At 30.3% G+C, this 19,754-nt stretch overlaps 1 protein-coding gene across 1 annotated transcript in view; it reads right to left on the reverse strand.

Moving 5' to 3' along the window:
* Positions 1–285: 285 nt before the first annotated feature.
* LOC113366220 (protein bark beetle-like) overlaps positions 286–19,754 on the reverse strand; it is a 73,761-nt gene continuing 54,292 nt past the window's right edge. The window contains 13 exon segments of the mRNA XM_026607792.1: positions 286–415; positions 1,920–2,142; positions 4,299–4,434; positions 9,168–9,379; positions 11,120–11,434; positions 11,437–11,622; positions 13,561–13,725; positions 14,547–14,810; positions 15,051–15,428; positions 15,537–17,303; positions 17,306–17,354; positions 17,357–17,571; positions 17,574–19,754. Of these exon segments, the coding sequence (XP_026463577.1) occupies positions 286–415; positions 1,920–2,142; positions 4,299–4,434; positions 9,168–9,379; positions 11,120–11,434; positions 11,437–11,622; positions 13,561–13,725; positions 14,547–14,810; positions 15,051–15,428; positions 15,537–17,303; positions 17,306–17,354; positions 17,357–17,571; positions 17,574–19,754 (6,221 nt within the window).

Consider the following 19,754-nt stretch of genomic DNA (forward strand, 5'->3'; position numbering starts at 1 on the left):
CTGTCTAGTAATTTTTACATTTTAAAGATGGAGTTTATAATGAAAATAAGAAAATAATTTAGTTTCTGAAAATTAAAGATAACTTTCATTCATGAAATATATATCCCAATACATCAACTTCATTAATAATAAATTGTAAAGATGTTACAATTTACTTTATAATTACTTACTGAAAGTGTAAAATTAGGATATATTTGTTAATTGTAACTATATCATAGAATATATTATAGAAAGACTAATTTGACGATTATAAAGAATTCTATAAAACTAAATATAATTTTATACTCACATAGATCTGTTGACAGTAATCATTTCATAATCATTGTCCGGGTTGAAAAAGATGTTATCCACATACTGCTGCCCGGCAGTGCCTGCTACGATCGTAGCTCTTCCCAACGGGTCTACGGCGTAGTTACTGTAATAGACGACAAAATTAAAAAAAAAAACTATTTATTTATACAACGCGGAAACATTTTATTCATTTATAATTTATATGCTTTTAATGCATAACGTTTGTATTTCACAAACTTCAAGCACTATTATTAATAATGTATTAACTTCCCGTTAGATAAGTCGCAGAGATCGCAAACAAATCTAAAATGACATTATTTTGATAATTAATTCAAGTTGCATAATCATCTGATCACTTTGACACAATTGGAAAAAATAATGTGTGCATGTATGCATGTTTGTGTATGTGATAATATCTGTAAATTTTGAAAAAAAACGTCTGAATCAATTTAGAGGACAATTAAAATATTTTAATAGGATAATATCTGAGTTATACTAGTTTTTAAATAAAGCCCAAAGGGTAAAAGATGAAATATGTTTGTTCTAACAAGTTTCCATTATTGCATTAACTAAATTAACATGATCTGTAGACCGCATTGCTTTTAAAGAATTAGAGTGAAATGTAATTTTTTATTTAATTTCTTTTAATAACAATTGTTACTTGTATGTAGATTATATTGTAAGTTGAGTTAGTGCATTAGTGTTAATTACCAACAATTAGTTTTTGCGTAGATGACTTGTATGTTTGTTTAGAACAGTCATAATGATGATTTGTTTTGAAAAGTGTGCGTTAGGTAGACAAATTTTTATATTCACAAAAATTATTGCTAATGAAAAAAGTAGCACAACCATATACAGTCCCCCCTATTTTTAATGCGTAAGGTCTATTGGTTTTTAAATATACTTGTGCAGGCGCTCAAGTGTTACATATGAAAATGTACTAAAAACAGAGCAAATTTTATAGTTTTATAATCCTAATATTTCTTGTGAGTTTCAAACTATATTTAGTTTATTTTATTTATTTATAGAAAGTATGTTTCTGTAAGCAATGCAGCAAAAACTGGTTACTTTGAAAATTGTCTGAATTTCTAGATACCATACATTTTCAAACATTAATTTAAAAAAAAAAAAAAACGAAGCATTTATATACATGCTTGACTATTTTTATTTAACTTTCGAAATTTATCTTTGAAGCTTATATCAATTATTTTTTTTAAACTTTAATTTTGCTTTAAAAATTTTATATTGGATTCTTTAGGAACTTGAATTCTTCGGTTTCTAGAATTTTTAAATTGAACCTGAACGTATTATTTGATATAGATATTTCTTATTATTATGAAGCCTTTTTATTTGCACTTTTGTAAATATTTTATATCAGTTAAATTTTTTTAATAAATCAGGCAATTTTGATATATCCATTAATCCAACTTTACTCTCCTCGACCATAGAATATAAAATAAATTATAATTGTCTAGACTTCTAACTTAGATTTTTGTTTAGATGTATATTTAATTGGACTTATTAGAAAATAGAATGCATAAAGTTACAAACTTTTGATCGAATAATAACTAATAAAAAAAACAAAGTTTCAACGGCAGCCCTTTTTTCCATACATATTCTAATAATACTTACTTATAAAACCGTTATGCATTGTAGTCTGATAAATTGGTAGTCGAACTTTTTCAAATCCTGAAATTTCCATTATTCTAGCCCCACTGTTGCTATTAACGTAGTTGTAAGAAAAATTTGAAACAACTTGCTTCAAAACTATAACATCATGATATTGCAAGACATTTCTTGAAAAATAGTTTTTGTATATAGTGACTTCTTGGTATGGTGATGATTGACGACCTAGAATTAAAAAAAAATTATAAATTTAAAAATAAAAGAATAATAATATTTATAAAATAAAATTAATGATTTTTTTAAATATTTACATTGCGTATTTTATCAGTTGATTCACTGACAAACTGTAAAAAAAAAATCGTTATTATCGATGGATATTTATTTCTTATTGTATTTTGCATAATGTAGGTTATATTGTGAGAGATATAGGCGTTACAATATGTAACTATATGTATATTTAAAGAAGGCTGTAGGCTGCTTGTGCTATGTTTTTCTTGGTTCTCGAATTGAGTGTGAAAGTAAACAGTTGCAAAAAGCAGTTCCATTATTGAAAAGCTATTTATTCAAATTTATCAAAATTAAATAAGCAGGACTCAATAAATCACATTTCAAAAATTATTAACTTTCTTCCCAAAGAAGAAATGTTTTTGCAAAAAAAAAAACAATTTACTAATTTTATGTTTTCTTGGCGTTTTTAGTCATTCTGAATGGAATGAGTATGTAGATGATGACGACTAGATCGATTTCAAAAATTTGGAAGCCATTCGATGTTTCTGATAAGGGTAGTAAGTTTCTAGTCGTTTCTTTGTGATTAGTAAAAAAGTAAAATTTTTCATCCACGTTTTAGCACACAATTTTAAATAGATTTTAGAAATTTTAAAACTATTTGAGATATATTAGTTTGGAATAGCGTTGATTAATTTTTGGTAAAGATTGGCCGAACCGTTTATTCATAAATGTTGAAATTTTTTGACGATTTTGATTAAACATTGTACAACAATAGATTCCATAGTATTATTATTATTTCATAGTAAAATGTTATATTATTAACTTCCCGAAGGAGAAGTTTGTTTTAGTCAAAAAATCCGATTCGCTAATTTTATGTTTTTTCGACGTTTCAAGTCATTCTGAATCAAAGGAGTCCAAATTTGGAAGAAGTAAAAATTTGTGTGTGCCTGTGCGTGAACAGATTTTTTGCCGTAAATCGACGTTTTCTCAAAAAGGGATAGACCGATTTCAAAAATCAAAAAGCCATTCGATGTATCTCGATGAAAACTATTGTTTATCAATTTTGTGCGACGATCGGCCTAACCGTTTCTTCGTAAATATCAGAAAAGTGAAAAGTTTTTTGTTCGCGTTTTAGCCCACAATTCGAAGTCGATTTTGAAAATTCAAAAAACCGTTCGAAAGATATTGGTTGGGAATCGACCTGACTAGTTTTGTTTTGGCATTTTTAATGAATTATTTTTGGTAATAGATATCATGCTCTTCTAGATCATCCTAAAATATTACGGCCCTACGACAAGGCTTTTCAATTCGTCAAAGTTTGCAAAAATTAGTATTGTTTTTTTGGCGTTTGTCAAAATTAGAACTTTCATCGATCTTTGCTCAAAAACGCCTAAACTGATATCAGAAATTTAAAAGCCATTTGATGTATCTCGATGCGGAGCCGTTTCTTTGTAATTTAGGAAAAAGTCCACATTTAAGTATGTAACACTGAATCGATTTTAAAAAATTAAAAACTGTTCGAAAGATATCTCTCTTCCGCTTTTTTGCTCTTGGTTTATAATACAAAAATGCGGAAGGGAGATATTTGACAACCTTTATATTATATTATACTTATATTAATTAGGAATGATATTGGTTAGTTTTAGGTAAAAAGCTACCGAGCCGTTCTCTTGTAATTAACAGTAATTAAATTAAGCTGATTTTTATGGAACTTTTTGTAGCGATATATATCATAGTTTTACAGATCTTACTGAAATATTATGGCCTTACGACAAGTAGATTGATTTAAAAAATTCATCAAAGTTTGAGAAAATGAGTAGTTTTTTTTCAATGACAAACCTCAACATCGTAAGAGATCTTTTTTTACAACGAAAAATATAATGTATATTTGATGTTAATTTTGAAACCTATATATGTACCACTTCAAAATTATTACTGCAGTGTTCTAAATTGAAAACACGTTAAACCAAAAATAGAAATGCACTCTGCATTCATTATTATCAGAGATATGTATTTGAAAATTCTCCTTACTTCATCATATATCTTATTTAAATCATAAAATAAAATCATGTTTTAGACAAGCTTTTGATATCCTCTAAAATAAACAGAGTGTTGCTGTAAAAGACTAATATAAAAGATATTTAATAACCGACCTTCAATGTATAGAGCTGGCAGATTATAATTCTCCGTGAATAGATTGTTATGAAGCCAACCGCGTAGAGAAGTGGCGGAACCGCGGGAGTCCGCCCGCAACCATAGACCTCCTTGATTTCCACGTACTAAGTTATTCTGAAAATAAACAACGTATATTGTATAAATATTTACGGGTCCGATTGCCAAACTTTTATTAGTTCACTTTTTATCACAGTGATATAAATAGCACGAACTTAGCGGGGTCAAGATTCGGCACCAAGCCAAACGTATTTCTCGAACAGAAATATTATTTAGTAGTATTTCAAGTTTATGTTCAATTTTTTCTCGTACTTTAAGTACGGGAAACAATAATATACAGAAATGTTTACCACAGAAATATTAGTTGAAGAATTATTGGTAAAGATAAATTCAATTCGTACATTCTCATGTTCTTACGCTTGAAATAATTATATTTTATTATATATATTTTGTAGAGCTTCGAACAAAGAATCCAAGAGTAATAAAAAAAAGTTTTTTAAAAAAACATTTCTCTATTTCTTTACTGTCGACGTATCGGAACTAGGTACGTTCCATCGTCAGGACATCTGTCAAGAAACATGATCTTGATAAGATTTAAACAATATGTTTAAGAAAAGAAGATGGATTTTTTATATATAAAATGAATAAAAATGTGAAAAAAATAATGTACAGAAATATGACAAAATAATCAAAAAGAATATGATAAAAATAAATGAGTGGATTATATAACAAAACGTAAAAAAATTAAAAAGTTTTAAGAAGGTTATTAAAAAAACAGAATTAATTACCTGTATGATTGATTTTACACTAACAAAATTTCTTTATATTATGTCTTTTTTGAGTTTGATAATTGAAATTAATTTAAGTTTGATGGATTTAATTAGAGTTTGATTGAAATTAATTTAAATTTCAATTTGAATTACAAAATTTGTTTCTTCGTCTGAAAAGAAATTTATAAAATCAACTTTTTTTGATAAAATCTTTTTTAGTGAAAAAGTGTTAGTGTAAAATCAATCACACAGGTAATTAATTTTGTTATGGAGAAGATAAAGTGGACAGATAAAATAACAAAGAAGTCCCCAGAAGAGCGGACGAAGAAAGGACTCTACTGAGCACAATCCTGTAAAGAAAAGGAAACTGGTTCGGACCCGTTCTGCAAAAAAGTGCCTCTTGTACGGCGTCGTCGAGGGTAAAAGAGAAGGACTGAAAGGAATGGAAAGAAGAAGAATGCAGATGATTGACGACTTACGGAGAAGAGAAATTTCAATACAGGGCATTGAAAGAGAAAAAATACACGAAAAAAGTGTGAAGGAGGCGGAGAAATAGTGGTAATGGGAATGACAGACGCCATGAGTCCAAGGAATTATTTGTTTGTGATGGCTCTTACACCATGGACCTGCCTTCAGGCAGACATCCATTTAGTATTATTATTATTAGAAGATAACAAATAAAGAAGTGCTGAGGAGCGTGGTAGAAAGAATTTTTTTGATCATGCAAAAAGAAGGAAACTGGATCGGAGCTGTATTGCAAAAAGAGTGCTTGATGCACGTAGTCTTCAGAGGTAAAATAAAAGGTTTGACAAGTCTAGGAAGAAGAAGAAAACAGATAATTGATAACTTTCGCGATATTATAAAATAGCAGAATTTTGGAAAAGTGAGTATAATAATAAGAGCACAATGAACCTGCCTTCGTGCAAAGCGCCAATAATTCATCATCAAGCCGTAGCGATTATGCAGGATTAAATGCAACCATTATGAAAAAAATCATCCAAAAATGTAATCAAGCTGTAGCGATTTTTGAAGGTAGTGGTTAAATATCTTTATTTTTATTTTACCACACTTTGGAAATGTCGGCCTAATTAATATTTCTAGATCCACAATAAAAAAAAATTGCACAATTTCCAACAACTTGTTAAACTAAAAGCAAAATTAAAAACTTTCAAAATTTATAGACTTTGCAAGAAATGCGTATTTGGTCATGATGATTGTAAAATAGCAATATATATGTTTGTTTCGTACTAAAAAAACAGTATAAAAATAAAAACCACAAGTAGCCCGACTTTGATTAACCTACTTTACCCATTTAAAATATTTTTTATTTGTACAAGGACTTAATACGTTTCTTAATTTTAATGGGCTTACAAAAATTGAGGTTTTTATTTTTTACTGTTTTCTTTTAGTACGAAACTAACAAGTATTACACCATCCTATAATCCTGATTTTCAAAGAATTTTTAACTTCTCGAAGGAGAAGTTTATGTTTTCATCAAAAAATCCGATTTGCTAATTTTATGTTTTCTCTGTGAACAAATTTTATGCCGTAAATCGACGTTTTCTCAAAAGTGATTTCAAAAATTTAAAAGCCATTCGTTGTCTCGATAAGGGCTGTAACGTAAAAAAGATTTAAACTTTATTTGGAATGATTTTCAAATTATTTTTCCAAATAAACTTCAAACATTTTTTACATTTCTACTTTGCATTTATTAGGGCTATTTCGACGATAATAAATTTTGTTTTATTTTATTTTATCTGTATTAACTTTGTAGTAAGTATTTTGTATGTTACTTTATGACATTTGAGTGAGAAACCACATAATATTTTTTTCTGTCGCGATATATTAGCTGTTCTATATTATTACTATTATTTGAACATTTTAATTGTTATCAATAAAATTTTGTATATGTATTTGAAGTGTTTGATTATTATCCCAAAGCATAAACTCGATGCAAGAAACAAAACACAAAATCACATAAAATGTACAATAGTACTGTAACAATAGTTATGTAAGTAATGATTACATTTTTAAATTATCTTGAATATTTGCAAGACTTCCAGTAATTTTCTGGTTCAATTGTATCAAATAAAAAAAATGCGGGAAGAGAAGCAGCTAAGACTATGATGAACATGTTTTGAGATAAAGAGAATATTAAATTGCATCATTATTATAAAAAGTACTGGACGAAGAGAATATATAAGAAAGATGACTTAAGGGGAAAAATAGAATTTATTCAAGATATCAGACATGAAAACTTGGAAGAGAAAATTCAAAACGTAAAATGTTTATAAAGTAAGAAGGTAAAATAAATTACTTTATAAAAGGAATATCAATGAAGTTATCAAAAATCATTAAATATTATTCTTAATCAGTGTGCACTTTGTGCATTATTACACTATTATTATAACTCGTTTTAATATTAAATATTTAAAAAATCTGTGAAGATCTTGAGAATTTGATTGATCCATTGATAAGTTCTATAATATTCTGTTTATTGGTGCGTAATTTTACTTATTCAATATGAAATTGAAAATAGTTAAGAAGTTGTGCAAAATCAATATTTGTACTTAAGTAATTTCTACAAAAAAAACTCCTTATTCTTAATTAATAGCCTATATGTCTTCACAATTTAGCAGATGTATTTCGTTATCATTCAATATTTGTGAAGAGGTCTGAGAACAATCTATTTCCATTATGAACCCTTCGAAATCGGAATCTTCAAGAGAATCAAGGGACTAAATAAATATTTCATAAGTTACTTCTATTCCGTTGTTTGGAAAAGCGATCGATTTAATTTACGACGATATAAAAAAGTGGTTATATCATCTCTTGATGTTCGATGTGCTTAAAGTAGCGCACAAAAAAGTTTTCCTTGTGAATAATGAATTGAATAATCATTGTACCAACGATATAAATAGTGATTATTATCTAGAAAATTGGTAACTACCCGAAAAATCACTTTGTAAATATCTACAAAGTTCGTATAATACCTGCTATAAAGTACGCATACACATAGAGTTTAATAAATACTATATCAATATTGATGATAAGTATCATATACATAGTAAAGTATTGTCTGTTTATGTCATTTTTTACACAAATGTGTTGGATTAAAACTTGATTATCGAGGAGCTAGAAATTTAGACAAATTCGACAATCAATTAAATTTCGACTGTAATGTATTAGGTTGTCAAATATCTCTGCCTTTTTGTATTATAAACCAAGAGCAAAAAAGCGGAAGGGAGATATTTGACAACCTAATATAATGTTTTCCTAAATCACGAAAAAACTATAATAACAAGACTTATAGTTGCAATCTTGTGATATGTTATAAAAAACAAGAAAGTCAGAAGCACAAAAATCATAAATTTATTACTTGTTGATTTTTTCCCATAAAAGATCTTTAATGGTTCCACATAATACAAATTGATTATTTTCCTAAATAAATTATATAAAACCTATTGATCGAAGGCGCTCAAAATGTTGTGGCATGACGAGTAATATTTCCTTTCAATTTAACCAATTTGGACATACGGTATACAACTAGGAGCATCAGATTTCAAATCTAATATATTAAAAATTCAAATAGGTCAAAATAAATTGACAGACTGACAGAGATTGAAAAAATATTTAATTAATAAAATGCCCCAAAGCATGTTCCAAATTGGTTGATCCAAAAAACGTCGTCTTCAGCAATGTAAATGATACAAATTCATCACAATAGTACAAAAGCCGCTTTGAAGACTACACAAACTCACTTGATACTTGCCAGAACACTACCAGAGCCAGGTTACACTAATCTCCGTCTCAAAATCAGTGTTATTAGTCTTTGGTATCATTGGTGAATTTTATTTTTTCAAAAACCTCCTTTTATTCTTAAAATTTTACTTCTTACTTTTATGATAGGAGTAACAAATATTATAAGATAATGAAAAATCAACATATTAAAATATGTGAGGCATTCCAAAGTGGTTTCGATATACTTGTTGTTGTTATATTTAAACAAAGTTATATATAACAACTGGATGGGTATTCAGCTGCCCTCCTGACTATATAAAAATCTTAATAAATATTTACCCTGAAATACATGTTCTGCATATTTTGGACATCGATCTTCATAGCCGCCTTGCAGGTTGAGAAGTTTCCATAAAGTTGAACGCAGTTGTCCAGGATTTGGTTTTTATCCAGGCTAAGCGTGGGCGACACCTCGCCGACGGTCGAGTAAGACAACGCACCAGTCAAACAGTTTGATAGTGTGGAATACGTCAGGTTGTGCTGTGCATCGCGATCTGGAAATCACAAATTTTGTTAGAATATAACGAATAACTACTACTATAAGTCAATTTTATAGTATATACGATCGTTTTTCATTGTGCATCGAAACTTCTTACTACATTATTATTGCCGAAGAGCAGCTGAGACATGCCAGAAATTAAAATATTATAAGAGGCAAATGGCAGATGAAATTATATAATTCAGTTTAATAAATAACGTAGCAATAAGTACAAAATTGCATTGATTGCATTGATCGCATTAAAAAAGAATTTTTTTTAGAAATAAATAGCTGAAAATTTTATCTAAATAGCTAAATCTCATTAGGTCGATTATTTACATATATAGAAGTTTTTGCAACTTGCCTAAAGGCAAAATTCTACCTAAACCTAATAGGGTAACTTATAGTAATTGAAAATAAAAATTTTTGCAGATCTTTACACTTAGAGGTTTCTGAACATTTTAGCATACTTTTAAAAAAATGGATGTGTGCATATGGATGTGTGGATACAATTTTTTGTTCACGTTTTCGGGAGCACGGATCAACCCACTTTTAAATGATTCAACAAATATTCCAGATAGGTCCAGCCTTTTCAAAGATCCGGAACAAAAAGTGCAGAAAATGGAAACTCGGTGTTTGCGAGAACCGGGCATCCGATTAGAATAATTCAAAAAATATTTGGTTCGTACTGACGGGAAGTAGTTCTGATTAGTTTTGTGCAAATGCTGTTCCAGCCGTTTTGGAGGTACGGAGCAAAAAGTGCAAAAATAGCAGTTAATAAGAGAATGAATCATCTAATTCAAGAAACATTTTGCTTGTGTGAGAGTGTGAAGAAAAGATTGGTTATTGGAAAAGACAAAAAAAGAGTGCGCGTAAGGTTCACCTGCGACTGAAGTAAAACTCTTTTGCTATAGTACGAGATGGCATTTAAGTTAAAAATAAATACATCATATAACAATTTTGAATAATGTTCATCAGTAATATGGTAACACTCGTGATGCAAACATTTTTTATTGTCAACCATTATACATATTTATATAATAATAAATTATAAATTTATAATAGCATTGAAAATATTTATGATATTTGAATATAATAATGCAATTAAAGTCATACTTCAAATACGACATGATCGGTTTGTCATTGGAATTAGCATCTAGGACTTGAACCTTTATTAGAAAAATAAAGAAATTGCTGATTAATAAATTCTGGCGATATGACAATTGTTCAAAGAATGACACTGTTCTTTGAACAGTTGTAGTATCTATCTTGCATATAAAAATAACTTCCATTTTAATAACCTCAAAAATAAACTTACGTTTCTTACACGGCACAGATTTTTCATTTGCTTTATTATTTGCACAATCGACCCAAGATTTGTACTGATATTTAACCTTAAAATGTAATGATATAAAACACCAAAAATGAACAATATGCTTCACGCTTTCGGTGACGTACGCACGTATAAAGTCACGCATACAAAGAAGCCCCGCACAAATAGGACGACCAATCAAAAACGACCCGTATAGAAATGATATCATTGAGAGCGAATGACGAATCATTGGCACTCGACCTTGCCGTAAGGCACTTCCGTTGCATTCGTACGGATTTACACCCTAGTCGCGCCTAAAGAAGTTTTACTTCATTTTTTTTAAAAATATTTAAAATTTCTCGAATATATTATTACAGTACAATAAGTATAAAGAAACTCTCTAAGTATAAACTAGAATTATTATAATAATTGAGTAATACTCACTAAATCCAATTGCTGAAATCGGCAAAGTAATAATTTCTGCTATAAAACCATATGTCCCACTGGCTCCGCTCGCAAACAACCTGACACTCAATCCTTGCCATGTGCTTTTATAAAACTTTCTCTCTGCACCTTTAGCATTTGCTTGGATTTTTCCTAATATAGGTGCTGACACATTATAAACATCACCATCGTACAAAGTAATTTCATCAGGTTGTCCATATTCTTGAGCAGTGGTTCGATTGAATAGATTAAATTGGAGCAACCTAAATCCAAAGGGTTTGATTCCATAGGCACTTCTAAAGATTTTTACGCATTCACTGGAGAGTTGTCGTATTTATAATATAAGAGAACACGCTCTTCAACTATGATTTCTTTGGATGTATCACATATGTCTATTAGAGAGAACAGAGAATACGGAAGATTCAGATCTTTCAAAGGTGTGAATGATGATTCGTCACTTTCTCGACCTTCGCCAGTCAGGGAAACCACATTGATTCCATCGCCTGTAAAAAATAGTAAAATTTAATTAATAAATAAATATTCATATAAAATAAATACATCATATAACAATTTTGAACAATGTTTATTAGTAATATGGTAAAACTCATGATGCACACATTTATTAATGTCAACCATTATACACATTTATATAATGATAAATTATAAATTATATATTTATAATAGCATTACAAATATGTATAATATTTAAAAACAATAATGTAATTAAAGTCATTTTCAAATATGACATGATCGGTTGGTCATTGAAATTAGCATTTAGAAATGAATCTACATTAATGAAGTAATTGCTGATTAATAAATTCTATAATATTCGTTCATACAGTGGATTATGTTAAACAACGCCTAAACAAATATTGCTTTTGCAACTTAACTCATCATGTAATTGTGTTTAAAGAACTTCATGTAATTAAGACTATCATAAATTCATTGACTGCTGTATTTTTTTTACTTTTTCGTTGGCGATATAATCTCATTCTTTGAACAGCTGTAATATCTCTCTTGCCTAAAAATATTTTTCATTTTAATAATTTCAAAGATTTATAGAAACTACGAATAATATAGAAATAATTTCTAATCAATAAACTTACGTTTCGTTCATGAAACAAATGTTTAATATGATTTATTATTTTCAAGAAACAGGGTAAAATATTATTCTGATTCAGGCATTTTTCATTAAATCAAGATTTGTACTACGATGTAACTTTAAAATGCTTATTTAGCTATGCCAATTTTTTTGTTGACATCGGAACGCATACAACGTTGATGCCGGTACGCATACAACAACAGTCTATTCACGTACACAACATCTAATCACAAACGACCCGTATAGAAATGATTTCATCGAGTGCCGTAACGCACTTCCGTTGCATAAGTACGGATTTACACCCTAGTCGCGCCTAAAGAAGTTTTACTCAAAAAATTCAAGCGGAAAACATAAAAATGTATATTCTGTTAAAAATTGAAATATGAAGATAATATTTTGATTTGCTATATTAATACTCACTATCGATAGTGATCTCAATATCGATTGATATCAATTGTATTTACGTACCTCCCAGTAATGCTTTTGGTAATAATATTTTTTAAACTTGAAATTAATATTGTTATAGGTTTGTTAAATTAGTTTTACACCATAAACGATGACACAAATATAATTTTTTGGAAAGAATGACCTATTAAGAAATAGAGGTTTATTATAAAGTACGCTTTACTTCTTACTGCTAGGTATAGAAATTTATAAGTATTAACAAGTTTACATTAATTAGTGCCAACAATTGTTATATAATTGCAAAACTATGAAAAGACCATAAAATAACTTAAAAGTAATAAAAGCTATAGGAAATTACCAATTAGTCTAATTATCACTCGTACACTGCTCATTTCTTTTGGTAATGTAATTACTCATATATTTATTTTAATTAATAAACAGTTTAAACTCTAATTTCTGTAGAAAGCAAATATACGTTAATAATATTAACTGATGAATAACTAAAATTTATAAAATCCTTTAAATAATATTTGTGCAATATATAAGAACAGGCAGTTATTCATTGTTAGTGCTTCATTATTTAATTCTCAGAACTTAAGGTAATAAGAACTTTTAGTTTTAAATAGAAAATTTCATGCAAAAAAATGGTTCTCTTATTTATTTTGTAAATTATTTTCCAATAAATACAACAATTTTGATGTTTTTATAACATAGTGTAGTTTCATGCCATATCCTCATACTATAGATTATTGTTAATTCTATTTTGAATATTAGGATGAACAAATTTCCCACTGAATGAAGGCTAGGACTATGCCGGCCGAAACGTATTAATTTTGAAATGACTATTTAATAAAATCATATTTTATAATAATAATACACCCGATTATTATCAAATATATAATTTTAATGTCAATAAACATTTTCTAATACTTACCAAGAGTTTCGTCAACATTTAAAAATCGAACATCCATAGATGCACTTGGTGATACTAAATTAAGACCATGATGTGCACTTTTCTGAATATCGACAAAACCAAGTGCTGGACTTCTCACAATCGATTGAACTGCTGGACTTTTCTCATTGTGTAATACTCCTGCACCTGTATATATAAATAGACAATTTAACGCAATCCACGAAAATCGAAAAATTTAGGTGGATATTGTACTTTTTGCTAGTTAAAAGAAATTCAATCATTTGAGTTATCAAACTTAAAATTCAGTAACATAAGTAATAAATAATTTTTCCTTATGTTTAATGTTTCTAATCCAAAAATGTACAATTCTTTTCAAATCCAATTTCTTCCGGTTAGGCCAAAGGGGGCGTCCATTAATCACGTGAGCGATTTATGAACTTTAAGGATTTTTGGACCACCCCTCCTATTTTGTTATTTGTGGTGATATATAAAATTACCCCCCACCTAACATCACTTGTCTTTTTAGTACCTAAAGAATCGTAAAAAAATAATTCCTTTTTTTGAAAAAATTGGATTTTTTTCAAACTGAGATAAAAATTAAACTGAGGTAAAGTGATATCCTACTAGATCCTCTCCCACATGAGATCTTCCGTAATTTTTTATCAGATCTCCTTCCCCCCCTTTGAAAGCTCACGAGATTAATGGATGCCTCCCAATGTAAACAATTTGAGATCTTTAAAACAAAAATAAGTTCACCAGAAAAGAATTTATAAAAAAAAATGTTTACAAAAATATTCATCTTCATGTAAAAAATCTTATGAAATAAATTTATTCAAAACAAGTAATTTTTACAGACCACATAAAGATTGGTTTCATACTTATCACTAAGTAAATCACTTTGCATATGCAATCATGCATACAAATGTAAAGCGATGGTATGAGTAAAATGTTTAATTTTATTATGAAAAACTAGTCATTTGCAAGAATGACTACCATCTACAACTTACCTATAATTTTAACGAATTCCATAACGCTTTCTGCTGCTCTAACGACGCCATGAGTTCTCACATCATGAACTCTGTGTTCATACAATCGATGTTCAAATTCTGGATGGGCAAATCTAATACCACCCCAATAATCAGAAGGCAGCTCCAGATTTCTTCTTCCACAACTGATGAAAACAAATTCTGAATCCCAAGAACAAGTATGAAGATGACCATACAGCTGCCCGTTGAGACGAATGGGACAATCATCATATCGCGCCTCAGTTCCTAATTATATGAAAAACAATTAAAATTAATAATATCAAATTTATTTTCCACCATAAATCTATTCTCGTAAATGCAGTATGAATATAATTTATTAGTGTTCTTTTAATGCAATACAATTCAAGTGAAATAGTTTTTTCTGCCTTGCAGAGTAATAATGCTTTGCCAACGACTAATTCAATCGCATTAAGTGATTATTTTTTATAGCTAAATTATGAATATTTTATTCAAACGAGATCATACCTTTACATTGCAAAGGCTCCGGCCAAGACCAAATTCTACTAAGTGAATTTGAATGGTACTCTATTCGTCTGTCTCGCTGGTAAAACACGTTTATTGGGTCAAAACCAAGCTCTCTGCATACTACTTGAGCATTCCTTTCGGTAAATCTGTCATCGCACATAGGAACCCATTGCAAGGTAGTTCTATTGTAATATTCCAGAAAACCTTGCGCTGTATCACTATGTTCTTCAGCATCTGAACAATTTCCAGCACTGCATAGTCTAATCGTATCGTGCATTAGAAGACTTTCTAAAGATCTTCGGTTTTTAAACGAATTTTCATCAGACATTTTCTGGCTCTTGTCTATTTCTGATGTTTTAAATACATCGACATCTAAATCTTCAGCATTTGAACTTCTCTCTATTACTTTAGATATCTGCTTTCCTTCTTCGTCGAATTCAATAATGCGCATAGATCTGCGACCAATTCGATTATCAAAATGTGAACTTAACGTCATTGGTCTCATCACTATTTCTGAGCCTCTGAAACCTTGCGCAACTAATGTTCCTAAAACCAAGATGCCAACATTGGGTGCGAATTCCATTTCTACGCCAGCATTAATTGTAAGTGTCACATCTGGCATCACAGTCAAATCGGATTGAAGAACATACGGTGCTTCCCGTCGATATAATATCAAATTTTGCAAAAGTCGTCCTCCTAGGTTATCAAGGTCCACGGGTGATACTTCATCAAAACTGACAGAAACACTAGCGTCAAAACTATCTTCAATTAGGTAAGGACGATAATGAGCAACGGCATGATTGTTCCAATCGTCAAAATCAAATATACGCTTTTTGATAAAACTAGCATTATTAGAACCCCACCAATTTTCACGAACGTCTAAATTATTATTAATTTTTGCTGTTTTAACACCTGCTAATAGATCATAGTCTAAAACATTATCCGATATTAAATTTCGGTTTACTCGCACTTTTTGTACACCATTAAATCCAATCACACATGTTGGGTCACGATATAGCTGATGCAGATCGCTTTTAGAAAACTTTACGAATCTGTTAGATCTAATTTCATTATAAGCAAAAATCGCTTTTACTTCTCCTAATATTTCACTTTGACTATCAGCTCTAAATTCAACCATATATTTACCATTGTTACGATGTATGATGTTTCCATCAATTTTCATTTGCTTTTCCATACCTCGAATAGAAATCAAGCCTGTTTTACATAGGTTATCAGTGAAAGAATTTCTGCTCAAATTAACTGCTGAATAATGACCATCAATAACGAAATTAAATTGTTTATTACCTCTCCATGTGTTATTATTTACGTAAACTGAATGAGTGAAATTTTCATTGTAATTCCAAACGTAAGGAAGGCTTATTTCAAAGCCACCGGCTGAATTTCTTTCGATTGAATTGTCCTGGAGTATGTAATGGAATAAGTTGTTAGAATTTCTCATATCACGTGAAAACTGTACAATACCTCTTCCGTTATCAGTAATTAGAGAATTATTAATACTGATTGATACTTCGGAGATATTGCTCTCGTGCACATCCCAGAAAGGAGAATATATGTCAAATGCTTCTTCTAAATTATGTGCAATCTCACAGTTAACAATCTTAATACTTTCATTTGCTTTCCGTAAGTAATGATCACCTAGTTCATTAAGATATCGATTATAATACCACGACTGCATTCCTTTTACGTTTCGTCGAATACGAGAATTCATAATAGTTAATGTTGGCACAGGACCTCTGACAATTTTGTTTACTATGGTTTGCCTTGGTGCAGGAATAGTGCTCAAAACCAGCACAACACCTCCTAACGCATTATTTCCACTTGTATATTCTAGTACAACGCCAAAACTACTACTAGCAACCGGAAAAACAGATAAATCTCGATTCAAAAGCCATTTCTCATTTAGAGAATTAACATTCTGAGAATCATGTATCCAAATACGTTCACTGGATCTATTAGAAACAGGATTCAATAATTGTATACCAATAACATAACCTGGCTGGCATTTAACGTCGAAAAATTTGTGAATATTTTCTTGGCGTACATGCTTAGATGTCAGAAGATATATCGTTTTACCGGTTTCTAAATCTATTGTTGCAGGTTCATATTCAGGTATCGTAATAGGATGATAATTAGATTCTAATACATTAAAATCTGGAGCCATATTAAACCAGCCAGCTAGTTCTTTTTGTTGTAATCCAGATATTACCGGGTCATGTTTTATGCCCGCTACTAATTATTTTCGATAACTGCTCCCTGAACTTTTAAACCAAGTTGTTTTCACGCTAATGAATGCCGCTGCCTCGATTGTTTAAAAACTCCGAGTTTCTAACCGTATTTACTGCATCAGCACTATATATGTCTGAATAAATTATTCCTAATCCATCTTGAATATTATCTATGACTCTGATGCTTTCCAAACTATGTCGAGCAAAATCTATCTGCAACGCTGGTTGAAAAGAATTTGTTGCATAATCTAGCAATCCAGCTTTCTCAATGTTATGAATTGCAAATCGGCGCGAACTCCCAATCTTAATCCAGCCCAATTACTTTGGTAACAACGTACTCCAACATCATGTTCGTGGGTACATGAATTCTCAAAATCATTTGCTTTTTCTGATCGACATTTCGTGATATCGGTATCAAACTCTGTGCAACGTACATTTGCCATGATAATTGGCTCACTCGTACCAGCATTCGGAATTTGATTTCGTTCAAGATTCCAATCATTGGGATTTAAAACTAAACCTAGTTGATGACAAACTAAAGCCGCATTCCGTATCGACCATCCATAATTACAAACAGTTCCCCACTTATTATCAATTTTTACTTGTAATCTTCCTTCATTATTAGTCATTCCACCTAGTAATCGAATAGGAATTTTGGATTCTACTTCAATTATTTGAGTTTCTGTATCATATCTTTCTGTATCCATTTCCATATTTTCCACTTCAGGTTCCATAACTGTTTGCTGCTTCAATGTCATTATGATAGCATTTATATTTCTGCCTCTAGCTTCTAATCTTCCAGCAACCATCATTCCAATTGATGGCGGAAACTTCAAAGTCACACCAGATTGCAAGGTTAACTTACCGCCTGGTCTTATATTAATATCTTTATCTACAAAATATTCGCCGGGTTTAAGATTTTCTTGACCATCTACCTCGCCACCGACTATATATGTTCCCGGTACGTTGAATTGTGGGACAAATGTGGGATGTGCCACAACGGTATTCGCACCTGGATTACTATTATGTAGCAGATAAGGTAAGTAAATAATTTTAGCAAGATTGTATCTATCCTTTCTGTGAAATAATCTATTAAATAGTTGTTCTTCATCACGCTTACCTAACCAATTGAAGGTACAGTTTATTGTCTTACTCTGATCTTCCAAATGAGAACCAATCTCATATTTAGAATTTGGATTGTCAATAATATTTCTATAGATATCAACAGTTTCAGATGATACAACTACAGCCGCGGCAACTCGACTTCTAGGCAACAAACTGAAACTTGCGCCGTCTTCGTTTATAAAAGGTTCATTGATAGAATTTTCAGTGACAAAATTTCTTGTAAATAATATTGACTGCACAAGGCTATAAGGTGAAGTACCCAAATTAACTACAAAAACACCTTTATTATTATATAATTCATTATTTTGTAAAACAATTCTAGAAGGAAGAACTTCAAATTCTTCTAACGGCTGGTTTTTTATTAATATTCCTCCATATTCGCCGTGTCTAATATGATTATATTCTATTTTCCCTTCTATGTTCAGAGCAGGATATATTCTGATACTAATTTTTCTATTTCTTTCAAAAACATTGTGTCCAATTTGTAGATTTAATTTCTTACCTTGCTGGTTATCTCGCCAACAAGTACCTAAATCTACTGCGGTATCCATACTTTCGTTAAACCAATTGCCGGTTATATTAATCCAACCTTGACCGCAAAAATTACCATGAAGAATACCTTCCTCTAAGTTTCTAAAAACTTCACTATATTCTAGTACAGTAGTTTGATTAAAATTCATATATTCAGTTTCTGTGGTATCATTTATCCAAATTGCTAAACCTCTACGTGTATTTGAACTCAAAGAACTGCGTGATACATTTGTGTTACCTCCAGTGTAAGTTATATTTATACCGTCGCCTCTGTTGAAACTTATTCGACTGTCTGTAACATTAACATCACCAACACCTTGATTTACGTGTAATCCAGCTATATAACCATTGTTGGATATAGAACTCTGGTGTATATGCACCATAGATCTAAGATTTTCTACTGTGATGCCTTTTCCATTATTATCAGCGATATTGCTTCTTGTGATGTTTAAGTCATATGATTTTTGCTTACCAGCTGTTAGATGTAGGAAACCTAACAATTCAACTCTAGTTTCAGCTTTAAACCGCACGTAAATTTTATTTCTTGTCGATGTAACACTCTGTGCTCTGGTGTTGTTTCTTATGAGGAGTGTGGCCAATCGCTTGTCATGTCTTGAAGTTCCATCAAAAACTTCTAAAGTGGCTGTATCGTTTTTATCAGTTGTGAAAAACACAAAATTAAGTGTCAGTACGTAACCATTGCGAGTGGTGAAGTATTTTCCGCAGTCTCTTTCAGTATTGGAATATTTTGACTGTTCTACAGATATTCGAACAGGATAAGTTTGACTGACAGTGGTGGGCA

The sequence above is a fragment of the Ctenocephalides felis genome, unplaced genomic scaffold, assembly GCF_003426905.1.
Source record: "Ctenocephalides felis isolate EL2017-DRISC unplaced genomic scaffold, ASM342690v1 CF-g0.4_SCAFFOLD_01170, whole genome shotgun sequence".
NCBI classification, from domain to species: domain Eukaryota; kingdom Metazoa; phylum Arthropoda; class Insecta; order Siphonaptera; family Pulicidae; genus Ctenocephalides; species Ctenocephalides felis.